Source organism: Diadema antillarum, unplaced genomic scaffold (assembly GCF_040938485.1).
Source record: "Diadema antillarum isolate AM-2024a unplaced genomic scaffold, OU_Dant_1.0 seq00000406_RagTag, whole genome shotgun sequence".
In the NCBI taxonomy this organism is placed as follows: domain Eukaryota; kingdom Metazoa; phylum Echinodermata; class Echinoidea; order Diadematoida; family Diadematidae; genus Diadema; species Diadema antillarum.
In genome coordinates, this window is record NW_027271394.1 from 1,217,495 (window position 1) to 1,233,838 (window position 16,344).

Below are 16,344 nucleotides of genomic sequence, written 5' to 3' on the forward strand. Positions count from 1 at the left end.
CTTTCACGAAGAAGTAACGGTACAGCCAAAGTTCAATTGTCCAGTACCAAAATTGAACGCCGGGTGCGGTTTTACCAACTATTATTTCGCACGTTGTGAGGATAGTCTGTTGACTTGTCTTGCATTGTATTTTTAAAGGTAAGCTTGGTCATCTTTTACACCGTTGACGCACGTAACATGAGACATTTGTGCCCTTGTTAACTCTTTTTAGTCACGCTATCAAGTTAGTGCACGGTTTTACCATTGAGCATGATGATGATGGTGTGTACAGTAAGATCCGCAGTAATCGACACACAATCGACACTGCGTCTGCGACTGCCACTGCACTTCTGCATGCACTTGCCACTTGCAGTGCACTGGTTGCAAACGTGTCGTAACCTACGTGTACACGGTATTCAGTTTTGGTGAAATTTCACAGCTGCCCATTCTCCCTGAAAATGTTGAAAATGAAAATATTGAGTTCATACACTCTGGAGTAATTTTCATTAAACTACAAAGTGTAGACTAAATCTAATTTATAATAGGCATGTTCCAGATTCCAGAATGAACATGCGCATATCACATGACATTGTTTCACATACTGGCACACTCATTCACCACAGGAAAGAATGCCTGAGTCACCTCCAAAAATCCATCTAAATTTAAAATCCCAAATTTTGCCGTCAAACACGCAGAATCGCCGCAACTTTTCCAAAGGGCGCGTGAATTAGATCCCGTGGAAAGAATCAGGGTCGCCGGAAAAGCGCTAAAAATTGAAAAATTATGCCGTTCTGTTGCGAGATTTTTTTGCTTATTGCAAGCTCAGGAGTCAGAGACAGAGTGTGATGGTATCCTCAAAAACGAAAAAAAGTCAAGAGAAAAACAAAATCTACGTACGTGCAGATACAGTGAATAAATGTACAGGGACTGAATGCAAGTGCAGAGTCACCGAAATTCGGACACGAACGGGCGCCGCAGCGTCCCCGATGCAACCTTGCACCAACAAGGTACAACATTATGGTGCACGCTCTTTTTTCAGCGGCCTTGCATGCGTATTGACATTGCGCGCGTGTCCGAATTTTGAGGTATTGACAAGGTGATAATATTTGGGGATTCTGTGAAATTTGATGATGTATTAAAAAAATCAATTGTATTATTTGAGTTGAACAAATATTGCAAACTAATACCCCTTTCCCGCTGCCACTTTCGGTGAACCGCCGTTGGATTTCTCGGTGAATTCACTGGGGAACCTCCCGTGAAATTTTCAGTGCCGTCTTTTCACTCCTACAGTGTTGTACGACAATGCTCTCGGTAAATTTTGTTTGCAACTTTCCCCTAGACGTGTTTTCTGCTTCCACCGCGGCCAATTCCAGCGGAAGTGTGTATTATATATTATGTGGCGTGACATTTCGCGCGCTAATTTGAACGTGGTACTTTACCAGTATAGTTCGCACTCGTAATTCTCTACCTCTCACAGAACTGAACTCCAAAATAGTTAATTCAACTGCAACATTTAACAGGACAAATGACACAGCAACTCAAGTAATAGTCTCAGTTTTGCGTAGCGCTTATTTGTATACGGCATGTGCACAATACAACACGATCCAATCAAAGAGGTTCTATATATGTAACCTCTTTGGATCCAATACCATGCCGGTGTACGTCACATGAACGTCATACTAGTCGTGTGCATGTTTACATACACGCATTATGTGTGGATTAATTTAGGAGCGCGTGCTAGCTAGCAAAAAACGTTTGCATTACCGGAAAAAAAAAGACCTTTGACATAATCTGCATATTTTGCCCGGTGTTTCACCACGATGACCTTCCACACTGGGCGTTCCTAGGTGAACCACCGGTGGTTTCCCGTTGAACTATCGATGTGTACTGTACCCAGGACGCTTCTAGGGTAAAAATTGCCCAAAATTTAATAGGTGTTTCACCTAGGCTTCCCCTAGGTTTCAACTGAGTTTCGTTTCATATTGCAGGGTGCACCCGGGTGCCGGGGGAAGATTTCCTTCAGCGGGAAAGGAGTATAAGTGTCTGAAAATTGGGGGTTTTACTCTAGGTTCACTTCTACGAGTTTACCGGTATATAGATCTAGAACTAGGTCTAGATCTACTGTACATAAAACTCTTGAGTTTTCTAGGAGATGTGTTGTGAATGTTCAATATTGAATATTTGAGTGGTGGCATATGAGGAAATTATTGCTTTCACCACTAGTAGCAAACTACAATGTACCAGTTAGTACTCATAATTTGACCATAACGCTATCCAAGATTCGACCACCGGCTACATGTAACGTAAGGCCTATACGTGTACATAGGTAGAAACTTATGCTCTTGCGCAGGGTCAAATTTTGGCATGGGAGGTTGAACATTGGTGCTGATTTTTTACAAGATGTACCTTGTAGTGCATGACTGAAAATGTTTTTTTTTTATGTTTGCCCTGAAATGTTGTTTCTTCTCTTTGTATTGAATGCAGTGTCCGCTGGTTTGATGTAAAGGCACTCGCAATGCCACCAAAGAGCAATACACTACCTCTGTGGGGCAACCACGCTTCCATGAACCTAAATTCCCTCATCCTGACCAACATCCAGTCCTCGCCCTACTTCAAGAACGACCTTTTCAAGCTCAAGACATACCATGAAGTCATAGATGAAATTTACTACAAGGTAAGGGGCGGAGGTAGGTGCCATTCTCTCTTGACCTTTTCTCTTTTGAGATGACTAAAAATGCTTGATATCATCTTCATCACATGTCTTTAAAGTACAGTACTCAAGCTACTTACTGCAGAATGTGATGTGTTAACCTCACTCGAATGAAAATCTTTTGAAATGCCATGGTGAAATGCATCACAATATACCAGGGGAGGGGAGGTGGGGAATTGGGTATGGACTTATACTAAACATACAGTTACATTGTCAATCTTATATCAGCTTCATTAACTTAGTGATACATGTACCAGTAGTTTACAAAGTTTTTGTTCAAATTTGAAATACAAGTAATATTTTTGAGAATGTCTATATGTGTGTTTTGTTTCCGCTTTAATTGAAGAGCTTTTCTGTAAAGTACAGGATCTTCTTTGAATATGATTTGTTATGCTAAGGGCTGCATTCATATTAATGATTAGTTTGTTGGCACCCACCCTAAATAATTCCGCTGCAGGTTGCACACTTGGAGCCATGGGAGAGGGGAAGCAGACAAACTTCTGGGCAGATCGGCATGTGTGGAGGGGTGAGTATGATACAGGTCTTTTCAATACTCTTCCAAGCCCGGCTGGTTTGCTGATAAAATGCCTTTTTGGATATTTGTTGCCGTCATTGTCAGACATTTATGGAACTACCGTCATGCCCACATAAATCACAGTAGCACTTGTGGAAGTTAGTTCCTTAGATCAAACTATTAAAAGTATGTGAGAATTACATCATACAAGTCAGATATAGTGTAAAGTGAAGTTCAGGCATTTTTTTTTTTTTGGTGTCTAACATATACCTGTACAAAATGCATGATCAACTGATGTGTCCCTCGTCTCACTGGATTTGCATGAAGACAGCTTTCTCAGGCTACTACTTCATGTCTTTGCTGCTTTTGTTTGGAACACAGTTTGGAATCCATTGTGGACCTGTAGGATTTCCATGTTTCCTTTTATTTTATCTTTTCTTTTCTTTTCCTTGTGTATGTGTGAAGAGTGTATTTTCATGTTTGGCAAAATGTGATATGTTTAACCATGAAATCTTATTTCATCTCATCTGTTTTTCCACTCTCCTTGCTGCTGACTAGGTGCGTGGAGTAGGAGCTGGTGGAATCGTCTCCTCAGCCTACTGTCTGCTATACAAGCTGTACACACTGAAGCTGACCCGCAAGCAGCTGATTGGCCTACTGACACATTCAGACTCGCCCTACATCCGAGCTCTGGGCTTTATCTACATCAGGTAAGCTGAAGGTAATCTACCAACATGCCAGCAATACCCACACTATCAGTGTTGAACAAATACAGTCAAACTCGGATACCTCGACGTCGGATAAGCCGAATATCACTTACCTCGGGGGCAAAATGAAAGTCCCGATTGTTCCTGTGGAGTTTCCGTGTAAAATTCGCGTAGCTCGAAAAAGATAACTCGAATTTCGGTTACCTCGAAGGGAAATCTAATGTCCCGATCTTAATTAACTTATTGTTTTTCCCAGCATGTTGCTCGAATCGAAATTGCAAACATCACTCAGCATCTCCGATTAAGCGCGCGTGGACAGCGAAGACATGTCACAAATGTTTTCACACTCGATTGTAAATATTCTGAGACCAGAACAATCGAGCGCCCAGTTAAGAAATACCCGATACACAGCTGACAAGAAAAATCCCCAACACCTACTAACACACGTACATGGTATGCACATAGCACCCGTGCCAATGGAGTTGTACTTACGATAGCACTACGCGCTGCCCAACATCTGCTTTTCTTTAACCACTGTGTTCTGATTTTTGATCGAGATAGTGCGCGTAGATTTCTCAACCGTCGTGGCGCACCTGCTTATGTTGACAGTTACAGGTACCCTATCTTTGCCATTAATCACGCTCCACTGTCAAAACATCAATCTCCTGCGTAGTGCCTTTTTTTTTTTACTTTTTTTTGCCCTTTCACGAAGTTTGTTTCATTTATTCTTCCCCGAGAACGCAAGCACTGAAACTTTTTTTTTTCCATCAATGCGATAATGAAAATCTGGAAGTTTAGGCCGATCACAATGAAGAATGAAATAGACAGGGCTCCGCACTAACTTTTATCGGACCACCAATATCATTGATTTTTATTTTCTGTTGGTCGAAAGTAAAATCTGGTGACACACACAAAAAAAAAATCAGGAAAAACATTAGAAAAACTAAATTGGTCCTACTAAACATAGATTAATTGATATTAAGCATTATTGAAGTGATACAGATGCCCATGTCTAAAACAAATGAATAGAAAATTCAATCATCTTACTCTGTGTTTTAAGATTTGGCAAATAGGCGTAGAGATTATTATAAAAGTTGATGCCTATATATTTAGGAGGTCAAAACTTAGGTTTGAAATGAGAAAATGGGAGCATTTGCTAACATTTGTTAGCGTCCGACGTTTGTTTTAGCATTGTAAAAAGCCGAAAGTTACTGTTATTCATTTTTAAATGTAACAGCAAACAAGCGACATTCATTTTAGAATCTTACGGAGCTGAATGCTATCCTAATCCATTTCCAAACGTGAAAGCAAACATCCGCTATTTGTTTTAGCATCTAACTGAGCGGATTAATACCATTAATCATTTCCAAATGTTAAAGCAACAATCTGTTATTTATTTTTGCATCGTACGGAGCAGAATATTACCGTTATTCATTTCAAACATCCGACATTTATTCTATTATCGAACGGAGCCGAATGTTGCTGCTGTCCACTTCCGAAAGTGAAATGAATCATCTGACTATTATTATTCTATCATCGCACGGAGCCGAATGTTACTGTTTTTCATTTTTGAACGTCAAGGCAGACATCAGACATTTTTGGACCTTCAAATGTATAGCTGAATGTTACTGATATTTATTTCAAAATGTACCATAGCAAATATCCAATTTTTTTTTTAATCATCGTATTGGGCAGAATGTTACTGCTACTCACTTCCAAACATGCCAAACGTAAAAGCAATCATTCGACATGTATTTCAGCATCTTCCGGAGCTGAATGTTATTGACATTTACTTTCGAACGTCAGGTGAGCACACATCCGGCATTTATTCTGTCAGCGTACGGAGTTGAATATTATTGTTATTCATTTCAGAACATCAAAGCAAACATTTTGAAATTTATTTTAGCATCTTCAGGAGCTAAATGTTATTGCAATTTACTTTCGAACGTAAAAGCAAACATCCAGCATTTGTTTTATCATCGCAAGGAGTTGAATATTATTGTTACTCTTTTCCGAACATCAAAGCAAACATCAAACATTAATTTTACCATTAAACGCAGCTGAATGTTACTGTTATTCATTTCGAAATATAAAAGCAAACATCAGACAGTTGTTTTAGCATCGTATGGACATGATGGAGCAGAATATTACTGCTATTCACTTCCGAACATAAAAACGATCATCTGACATCTATTTTAGCATCTTCCGGAGCCGAAAGCTATTGCTATTTCCTTTCGAAAGTATAAGGAAACATCCGACATTTATTTAACCATCGTACGGAGTTGAATGTTATTGTTTTTCAGTTCCGAACGTCAAGGCAAAAATTCGACATTTATTTCAGCGTCTTCCGGAGCCGAATGTTATCCTTATTCATTTCCGAACGCAAAATCAAATATCTGACATTAGTTTTAGCACCATACAGAGCTGAGTCTTATCGTTATTCATTTCCAAAAGTATTAGCAAACTTTCGACATTTATTTTAGTATCATACCGAGTAGAATATTACCGTTCATTCATTTCCACAATTAAACGCAAACTTCTGACATTTATCTTAGCATCTTACGGAGCCGATTGTTACCGCTGTTCATTTTCAAAAGTAAAGGCAAACATCCTACTTTTTTTTTTTGGTGGCGCGATCGGGCCACCAAAGTCTTTATTTCTGAAATTTTGATATCATTTCCGATTTTCACTCAATTCATTCATATAAAAGTTTATTCAATTCCACTTGACAAGCATGCAAACAATCAGTAGGAACTATAACAGACACCATGTTGAACATCGATAAACGTCGAACATCGATAAACATCGGATAAGTCGAAGAAAATTTGACGTACGCGTACCTCGAAATTCGCGTACGTCGAACCATTTTCTTTAGTCCCGACGAATTCGAGGTATCCGAGTTTGACTGTACTGTAAAAGTGGAAATTTTCCCGCATTTCGCGCAACCAGAAACTAGCGCAAAAATAAAAGCATGCAAGTATTTTTGCTTGCCACTTGTTCCAGTAGTTGATGTCTTGATTCCGCGGAATTAAAAACATGCAAAACTCTTCTTATCCGGCCAAGCGAAAAAAATTAATCACACGAAAATTTTCCACTTCTACAGTAAGCCAGTATAGCTCATGTGCATGTTTTCCCAGATGACTTTTCTTTTTTTCTTCAGTTGGTTAAGTTGGGTAGACACTCACTCTTTTTCGCAATGACATATTGTAAAAACTGTTATTTTCATGAGTGTTTCGTTTTGCAAATTTCACCAATCACTGTCGAAATACAAATTACAAGCAAAAATATCATGAACAGACCGGCATTAGTACACTTACAACATGAGGATGTGATGTGAAAACCTAGATTAAAAACAGCATGGAATGCTATTTTACAGGATCAGAAATGGATGTAAAGAGGCCTTCAGCCTTTTTTTTTTTCTCTTGTCCCATCAAGAATTACTGCCAAGTACATTTACTTTGAATTGAGGGGCTTATAGTTAAATCACTCTTGAAGTATCAATTTTGTACTTTGTTAATGTCAGCAAATGCAGATAATTAATGAAAAGAACATTTATCTGTTTTTCCATCCCCCAGGTACACACAGCCACCACAGGACTTGTGGGAATGGTATGAACCATATTTGGAAGACGAGGAGGTTTGTAAATCACTCAGCAGTACTCTATGTCTTTGTGTCTATCAAGTCTTAATGTTGTTTTGCAGTCAAGTGTGGGATATAGCATTTGTAGACATTGCTGAATCACTTGAAAAAAAAAAATCAGGTTACTATGATTTTTAGGGCAGTATGGATTACATTTTTCTTTCACTGTTATAGTCTCAAATGATAAACAGAAATAATTATACACAGTAATTCTGCGGTTTGTTTAGCATGGCACCAAGATGTATTACATCCTGAAAGCCTTTGCACTTCCTTGTTTTATCATTGTTGAGGTTTAGATATGTACACTGCAGAGGAACAGAATATCTACAAACCATAGTCATGTTTTTAGCAAATACATATGTACATGTCTCTCTACAAAACAGGCACAAAACAAAACAAAAATAGTAATAATCTGCACTGCTGGCAAGTATACTATTGCTGAGTAAAATATTAGATACTCAGTATAAAGAGTAGGAAATTACATCATACTCGCATATTTTTTTTAGCCTCAGTTTGTAGGATATTTGCAATTTATATTAGAAATTTGCATGGCCTTTCAAGTTTAGATTTCATTGAAAGTTAACACATACTTTCTTATACAAATTGCAGATATACCCTAGATGCCCTTAACCTCTCTCAAAGAGCAGAAAACCATGAAAAGTAATGAAAATGAAATATCTTTTGACTTATGCAAGAAGCATATGCTTTAGCCTGTTTCAAACTAATAAATCTACCCAAATCTGCATAAAGTCATGTGGGTCCAAGTAGAAAAAGCCTTGTAGAAGTGCAAGCGAAAGGTGTTGTACCATGGTACAGCTAGTATGGATCCTTCTGTGAGATGTCACCAGCTGATGTTTGTCGTTCCAGAGATCTTCAAAATCTTGTAAAAAAATGACCTGCTAATCAGTCAAGTCAGGATTTGTGTGCTGTGGGGTGAGGAGTAAAACTTGAGGTCAAAGTAAAGCATCACTTATGTAAAACTTGTTTGAGATTATAGAATGTTCAAAGAAGAAAAACAAAATGCATTGGAGTTTGCACTCCATCTGTGGTACCTTGTATTCCTTTTGGATCCTAGAAGTACAGTTGTAGGTACCAGTTATGCTGCATTGTACGAAAAATAGATGATTTAAACTCGTTTACATGTACCATACACCTCATTCAAAAAGAATAAAAGAAAGAAAAGAAAAAGAAAATGCTGAAACCCAAAAAAGAAAAAAGAAAAATGGCCATATTAGTGATAATCCTATGATGATTTGGATTTGGGATACTGCAACTCAAGGAAATTATAATTTATTTTTTTTTACTGTAATGAATTGTGGTGTGAACCACTGACTATTTGATGTTTCAAGAATATATATGATTTGTGAGTGTAGGTGACTGATTCTATGTTTAGATGATGTGAGAAGGTCATAAATAGTGGGGTACTGATGTACTGCATGTTATACTTCAGTGGCAATGGTTTAAAAAAAGAAAATAAGTAATGGAGGGAGGGGGATTGGAGGAAGCTGTTTGAAGTTGCAAAGATAATTTTCAGCGACCAAATTAGGCTGTCTTTGTCAAAGTGTGTCGTATATGTTTAAGAGTGAATATTGATAACTGTTAATGACAAGATTTATTCTACAGCTTTCGTGCTAAGGGTATCTGTCTTATAGTGCCACACACTTGGAGTGAATGGCAGAAGGTGCTGGGATGTGTTCTTTTTCTGTAATAGTCATGAAAATGCAGTGCAGCCATCGGACGGTCCATGTTCTCAGGGTAAAGATAAAATCATTGTGTTGGAATGTGCTATTGCTCATAATATGTAAACCTTGTTCTTTTTTTGGAGGGGGGTGCTAAGGGGTTGGGAATTATGAGGTCATTATTTCATTTATTTGTAGATGACTATCATGATTAATGTAATGACCCGTCATGTCCTCCGCTGCCACTCATAATCATTTTTTTTTTTTAACTTCTACTTTAAAAATGTCCCTAAGATGGTACTATGATTATTACCATTATTGTTATTATTAGTATTTTTTGTTTGCTTGTTTGTTTGTTTTTAGTGGCAGTAGTAGTAGTACAACTGTAACATTACAGATATAATGAAAGGGCTGAATTGGAATAAAATGTCATCAAGCTAGGTATATCATTGATATAGTATTACAGGTTGATTGACAGACATTGATTATTGCACAGCACACACCACACCAATTTGTGGACTTGTCATAGCACAGCACTTGGAGCCTTTATCAGTTTACAAGTGAGATGTAGGTGTGAAACACCTTGCGTTTGTGTTTTCAGCATTGCCTCTACTGCGTTCACATTTCAAACAGCATAGTACTAGTTTAAACTTCAGACCATTCTCATGAAGTGTACTATTCATATCATTGAAATTTCAGAAAAGCCACAGTTATGTCCTACAGGTATATCATTCTTTGAAGATATGATGACAGCAAAAAGTTGTAGGCTTGTGGTTCTTTATTTTTGTTGTTACGTTAACTGTAGATAGCACTCGCTCTTTCTGACCAGTGTACCTCATCAATGCTGCCTTTCATGTGTTTTATACCAGGTGGTGACATCTCAGACAACACCTGCCCTTTGCCTCTTGCGTGCTTCGCCCGCCGTCTGCGGATGAGCGTTCGTAAGCACACAGTTAATCGGAGAGAGAGGTTATAATGTGGACTCGCGTCCTTCTGGGTATCCTGCCGCATGCAATGGATATACTATGGCCAGCCCAGCTTTTGTTCTCTCTGAAATATTTGAGAATCGGGTCACAAAACTTATCATTGTGTTATGTTCCTCCAGTGTTTGTCTGCTTGAGAGTTCTCATTTGTTCCATTGCTGCTGGATAGGTCAAAGAAGTATTTCCTAGTACCTGTCATAGCTTCAGATTAGTGTGGGATTAAAAGAATAAGAGTAGAAAGACTTGGTTGACACATTTCATTGAAAAAGGGACAACAAAGAAAAAATCTATTTTGCTCTATGTCATACTATTTTTAAAGGCTGTTGCACATGACTTTTTTGTGTTTTACAGTTCATCAGCAAAAGATAGTATGTATTTCTGTCAAATTTGTCAAATATGACAGAGAAATCATTGTTTATTTCATGGTTTTTGTATATTTTGATCATAGCATCTGAAACTGAGAAAAAATGTACAACCCAAAGTTGAAAATTTGACATTTCTGAGTGGCATGCAAAAATACTCATTCTTCATGTGTAACCACTCTCTGTATCAGTAACTCTCAATCTCAATCTCAATCTCGTCTTTGCTTTTCCTCTCCCTCTCTGTCCACATTGAACCCAATGCTATGCAGGAGATTGACCCCAAGGCTGGTGGAGGAAATCCGATGACCATCGGTCAGATGCTGAGACACTTCTTGACCAAGCTGGAGTGGCATTCAACCCTCTTCCCACGCATTCCAGTTCCTGTCATGAAGGTAAGACAGTAATAATGACAAAAAAATGATAATAATTCATCGTTCTTTGTGTATGTTTGGTTTTCTGTTTGAGTAACACTCGTGTACTATGTGCTTTCAAACTGCTTTACAGTGTGTAATTAGCACTAGTCACTGGAATCAAACCTGTGTCTACGTTAACACCTCGTTTTGCTCCTTGAAAATTCCAGTTGGATTTATCTCTATGTTACACACAGACAGTGACAGTCACGCACACACGTGCTTTGAACAGCCAACATTTAGGTTCAGCTCCCTCGTGGGGACCCAGGTATACGCATGCGTTGAGAAATGCCCCATGTTTTGCTCATAGATGCGTGTGCTGTGTGACAGACCTTGAACCCTGAATTATCTCATTCAATGCAAAGTGCTCCATTGCCATGAGACCTGATCACATCAATGCAGGGTGTGGCTGTATTTTATTCTTGTCCCTATCCACAACCAAGTTTATCCTTTGCTATGCTTTGTTCTCCAATGGGCACACGTGCTTGAGTGCAACTTTCCTTGCTGATTGACAGAGGTCTCTGAAAACTACCTGGTAGCTGTCAGTGAATAGGGATTATGTAATCCCCCTAATCCCTATCTTCTCACCATGGCCTTTTGGTTGGACATACACAAATGTTGCAACATTTGAGTGGTCTGGCTAACTTTACAACTAGGTCAAGCTTGGATGGATTATTGATTGGTGATGAAAAAGCCTTGCAAGTTCATTTAGTATACCTGGGGCCTGTTTCAGAAAGTAAAGTCAATCTTCAAATTTAAGATTGACTAAAAATTATGGTATGCCACTGGTTTCCCTGTTCAATTTTATTAGCCTTTCACCATCCACTTCAAATTCATATTTACAATATACAAATGTATTTCCATTGTTATTTATTGTATCATGCACTAGCAATGGCGACATGAAAAAAGTCTTCAAAATCGTCATTTTCATTAGCAAGTTGAGCAAAATTGAAGATACACACAGAATACCATGATTTTTAGTCAGTCTTAGATTTTGAGATTGACCTAGATTGTTTGTGAAACAGGCGCATGAAGGTTTAAGTGTTATAGCATTGATAGTGAGAGAAATGACGCCAGTAAATTCGAGCCTGAAGCATTCAGTAATAGTCATGGAGTAGAATTCTTATGTGAACCCACCTTCAAAAATATCAGTGAGTGTTTGACTAAAAAACAAACAAACTGCCTTTGCACATGTCAGCCTCGTACTCGCTTTCGAGTCAACATTCCACCTCATTGACATTGTATACATGCTTTCATTTCTGTAAGAGAAGGATGCTCGAGGTATTCCCCTTTTCTTGTTGTCATCCTTTGCAATGTCATAGATTTTACTGACTTTACAGTATCCATGTTGATTACAAACAGTTTGAAGGAGAAAAACAAAACAGAAATGTTTGCTGTGAAACCAGAAGTGTTCGCTTGCATTTTATTGCAAATACTGCGAGAGCCAAGATTTGCGAAAATGAAATGCATGCGAAAGTTATTATCTACACTATATGTATTGAATGCCAGGGGCAGTTCACAAAAATTTCATGCTGTGAAAAAGGCTGTTGGCTCCAATTTACGAAAATGTCATACTGTGAAGATATCTTGCTCTACAGTATAATATGGTTATATATGTGACACTGCACCTCAAAACAAACAAAAAGTCGCCAGACATGAATTTTTAGATAAGACCATATTCTGAAAGAGCAGACTTTAAGCTTTAAAATGATGTATAACTCAAATCAAATGGACTCTCCTAACCTATCTAAATATTGGAAAGAAAGCACAAACTCAGGAAAAGTGTGAACTGAGAAAAGAGGCTCTGAAGTGCAGTGTCTATTCAAGCGCTTAATCTTTACCGAACCATGCTGGCTGTGCGATGAATGGGACAAAAAACAGGAAGTAAACCACCAGAGTAACAACAATGAAGGAATTATTAGATTAAACTGAAATTTAGCATGCCTCATTAACACATTCTGTCCATAATTGATGCCAACTTTCAAATCAGTAGCCCTATCCTTTCAAATGTTATTGGAGTTGAAAGTGAAGAGTGTGGACAAGGTTTTTCAGAAATGAAAAAGGGATTCTAAAGACACACCTAATCACACTATTCTACCAAAAATGTTCGAGATAAACTGCTAAAAAAACACACTTTCCTGCCCGTTTTATGATACCAAATTTTAGCATAATGTAAAAGATGACCCGCTCTTTCAGAAAATATGAAAAAGTCAAGTTCGGCTAGGTTGACCCTATTCACTTATTTTCAGTCCTCACGCAAAATCAGTGTGTGCGACTTTATGTTCGTTTTGAGGTGCACAGTCACATATATAATGGCATTTTATGATAAATTGTCTGTAAAATGCTTGTACTTCTGCAGGACATTGAGAAGAAGGTGACAGCGTGGAGATTCGCCCAGGCCCAGAAGAACCCCGAAGAAGCGGGAGACCAAGGGGATGGCGGTCATCCTGACAATGATGACTGGACAACAGATTCAAGGTCAGTCTTCTGCTTGACCTACTTAATTAAAGAATATGGCCAGAGATTAAGGGGAAAATCCACTCCATGTTCGAATTAATTATAATGAAAGTAGTAAATGAACAAATGCAGTAGGTACAGTTTAAGTCATAGACCAACTTCAAGATACTGGGAAGCCCTCTTATAATGAGGTCATCAGCACCCACCCATTATATTTAAACCATTGCGTCATTGTAAACCCACTAAGAAAGAAACCAGCTATATACAGTAATGGAAAATCAGGACTACCGAATTCACCTCATTAAAACCGGTACCTTGCAAGCAAAATTGTTATACAATGTGTAAGATGGTTTCCCTTTATGTGTGGAAATTCTAAAGTTTGCTGTGTCATATGCATAAAATTGTTTTGATCACAATTAGATATATGCTAATATGTGTATGACAAAAAAGTGAAATCAAGTACAGTGTATTGTCAATAATAGAAAAAGAAATTGATTCCAGAGATACATGTGTACAGGAAGCAGCAGCGCTGTGCCACTTTTCCATTGTTTGTATGAAAGTAAGAGATTACCCAGAGACATCTAAGGTTTAAGCAAGGCCTTACTCAATCTACCTCTAGTTAAAGATGCATTGTGTCAGAATCCTGTACTTAGTTTCATTGTGCCACCTGTAATTGTTGCTATCAGCCATGTTCAGACATTTTGTCTGCATAGTGTGTGTGTGACTTACAATATGATTTCCCTGAATCTGTAGAACTGTAGCAGTTCCCATGCAGTTTGTAAACTGAAGTGTACATAATGCTTCATGCTGCTTTTTTTTTTTATCTTGCAGGGGCGGCGACAGATTCAGTGAGGAGCGTCCGCACAGCAGAGACCGGGACAGAGAACGCACAAGAGAATGGGACCATGAGAGTGAAAGGGATAGGGACAGGGACAGGGATCGGGATCGGGACAGGGACAGGGACAGGGACAGGGACAGGGACAGGGATAGGGACAGAATACGGGACCGGGACCGGGACCGGGACCGAGGCAGCAATTATGACAGGCACAAGGATAGAGAGCGGCCCCGTCACAGTCGGGACAGGAGTCGGGATCGAAGTCGGGACAGGGAGAGGCACCGGGACCGGGATAGGGACAGGAACAGAGCGGAGGACGACTTTGACATAGCCCTGCGAAAAGAGCGCAGTCGCCAGGACAAGGAGCGGGAGAGTAACCACAGGGGGGACAGCCGGGACGACAGGCGACATCGATCACGCAGTCGCAGTCGAGATCACAAGAGGAGTAAGTCGAAAGAACGAAGGAGGAGAAAGTCCCGCTCCCGTTCACGGGATCGTCATCGCCATAGAAGTCGAAGTAGGGACAGAAGATAGGTTAGAATAAATGCATCTCCCTTTGTATGTAACAGGTCCAGTGTGTTAATGTATCAGAACATTCTGCATTTTTTGTCACGTTCATTAAATCTGTCTTTCACTGCATCTGTGGTACATAAAGCTTAATGTCATGATGAGTGAAAAAATATAGGCAAATGATGAGAAATTTGTGAATTTCTTTCATCTCTGTAAAGGTTGTGGCGGCAAACTGCCTTTTAAACAAAGCTGTTCAAAGTTTTGTGTAGGGTGGATGTATGATAACATGGATCGTTAGCATTCTCTGTATTTCCATGGGTTGTAGTGTGGGACAGTGTGATATTGACAATGATTGATCATCAGGATTCTACAGCTGCAGTTTTGTTGTTAGTGAACACTTTATGCTGCTTATTAATGTACTCTGGAAACAAAACAGAACTTCATGACTGTTCCGGTAACTCAGTGGTTAATAGCATGCAAAACTTTTGTGGAAAATTATGTTCAACGATGCCTCGGTAGATATTGCTGTAGATTGCTACTACTACGCGTGTATACATGTAAATCACATCGAGGCTTAGAATAACGGCTGATGAAGGCAGTTATACTGATGGGGAATTATGGAAGGAAGGGGTAAATTTCAACACTGAAGAGCGATCTATATTGTAGAGGAAGGTGTAGAGGAAATCAGTATGCAAGCAAGTCTGGTTTGCCACAATCAGAGAGGTTGTGGTGATGGATTGTGGTATTCGAACTTGCTGTGACATCCCTATAGTGAGTTGTGTTACCTCCAGTGTATTGAACGACAGACAAATTGTTTATCTTTACATTAAGTTCATTACAGAGTTAGCTTTTTAAATTATATTGCTTTTACCCATGCTTTATTTCTTCTATTAATGCTTTGTTGTTCAAATAGCACTAATTTATGTTCAAGAGCACACAGTGAAAACAGTGATTGTACAATTGTAATACTTGGTTGAAGACCGTGGTTGATGATTTAAAGGTGAAAAGAACTGTTTAATCTACAGCAATGGAAATAAGAAAGTAGAGCAAAGAAGAGTTTTGTGGACATGTCAAATTACCACTTGTTGGCCATGTTCAATAAGGCTGTTATAGCCATCAATGATTACGAGGTAGACAGTGATTGATGTTCACCAACTGAAATTCCCGTCTCAGAATTGGCAAACCTCTTTCCCTCTCATCCAGGTGTAGTTGTCAGAAGTGCCATTTTTTAAGCATCCATGGAGACCAATAATTTTGAGAATGTTTGCAGTGAAAAGAAGTCGTCTTGTGGGCCTTGGATTTGGGGTTTTATGTTACAGCAGAAATGTTGCTCTGATGGTACGTTAAGTGGCATTTGGCTATAGCACACGATGGATAACATGTGCCCTGGAAGAGCTATGCAAGTGGGAGTGGTCCTTTTTCTTGTGTCTTTATCTTAATTTTTTATACATGTACAAGTATGGAAGAGTACATGAATGTAGGTGTCAGTATATGAGTGTGTAAGGGCGTGCAGGTGTTTTTATGCCTCCGCCACGAAGTGTCGCCGGAGGCTTTATGTT

General features: G+C 39.0%; 1 protein-coding gene across 1 annotated transcript; it reads left to right on the plus strand.

The window, feature by feature from the left end:
- On the plus strand, positions 1 to 15,112 carry LOC139732201 (pre-mRNA-splicing factor 38B-like). The gene is made up of 8 exons (XM_071643077.1): positions 1 to 138; positions 2,464 to 2,653; positions 3,147 to 3,215; positions 3,762 to 3,913; positions 7,486 to 7,546; positions 10,843 to 10,965; positions 13,343 to 13,461; positions 14,335 to 15,112. The coding sequence occupies exons 2-8, from the start codon at positions 2,495 to 2,497 to the stop codon at positions 14,807 to 14,809; spliced, it is 1,158 nt and encodes a 385-aa protein (XP_071499178.1). The 5' UTR covers positions 1 to 138; positions 2,464 to 2,494; the 3' UTR covers positions 14,810 to 15,112.
- Positions 15,113 to 16,344: the final 1,232 nt, after the last annotated feature.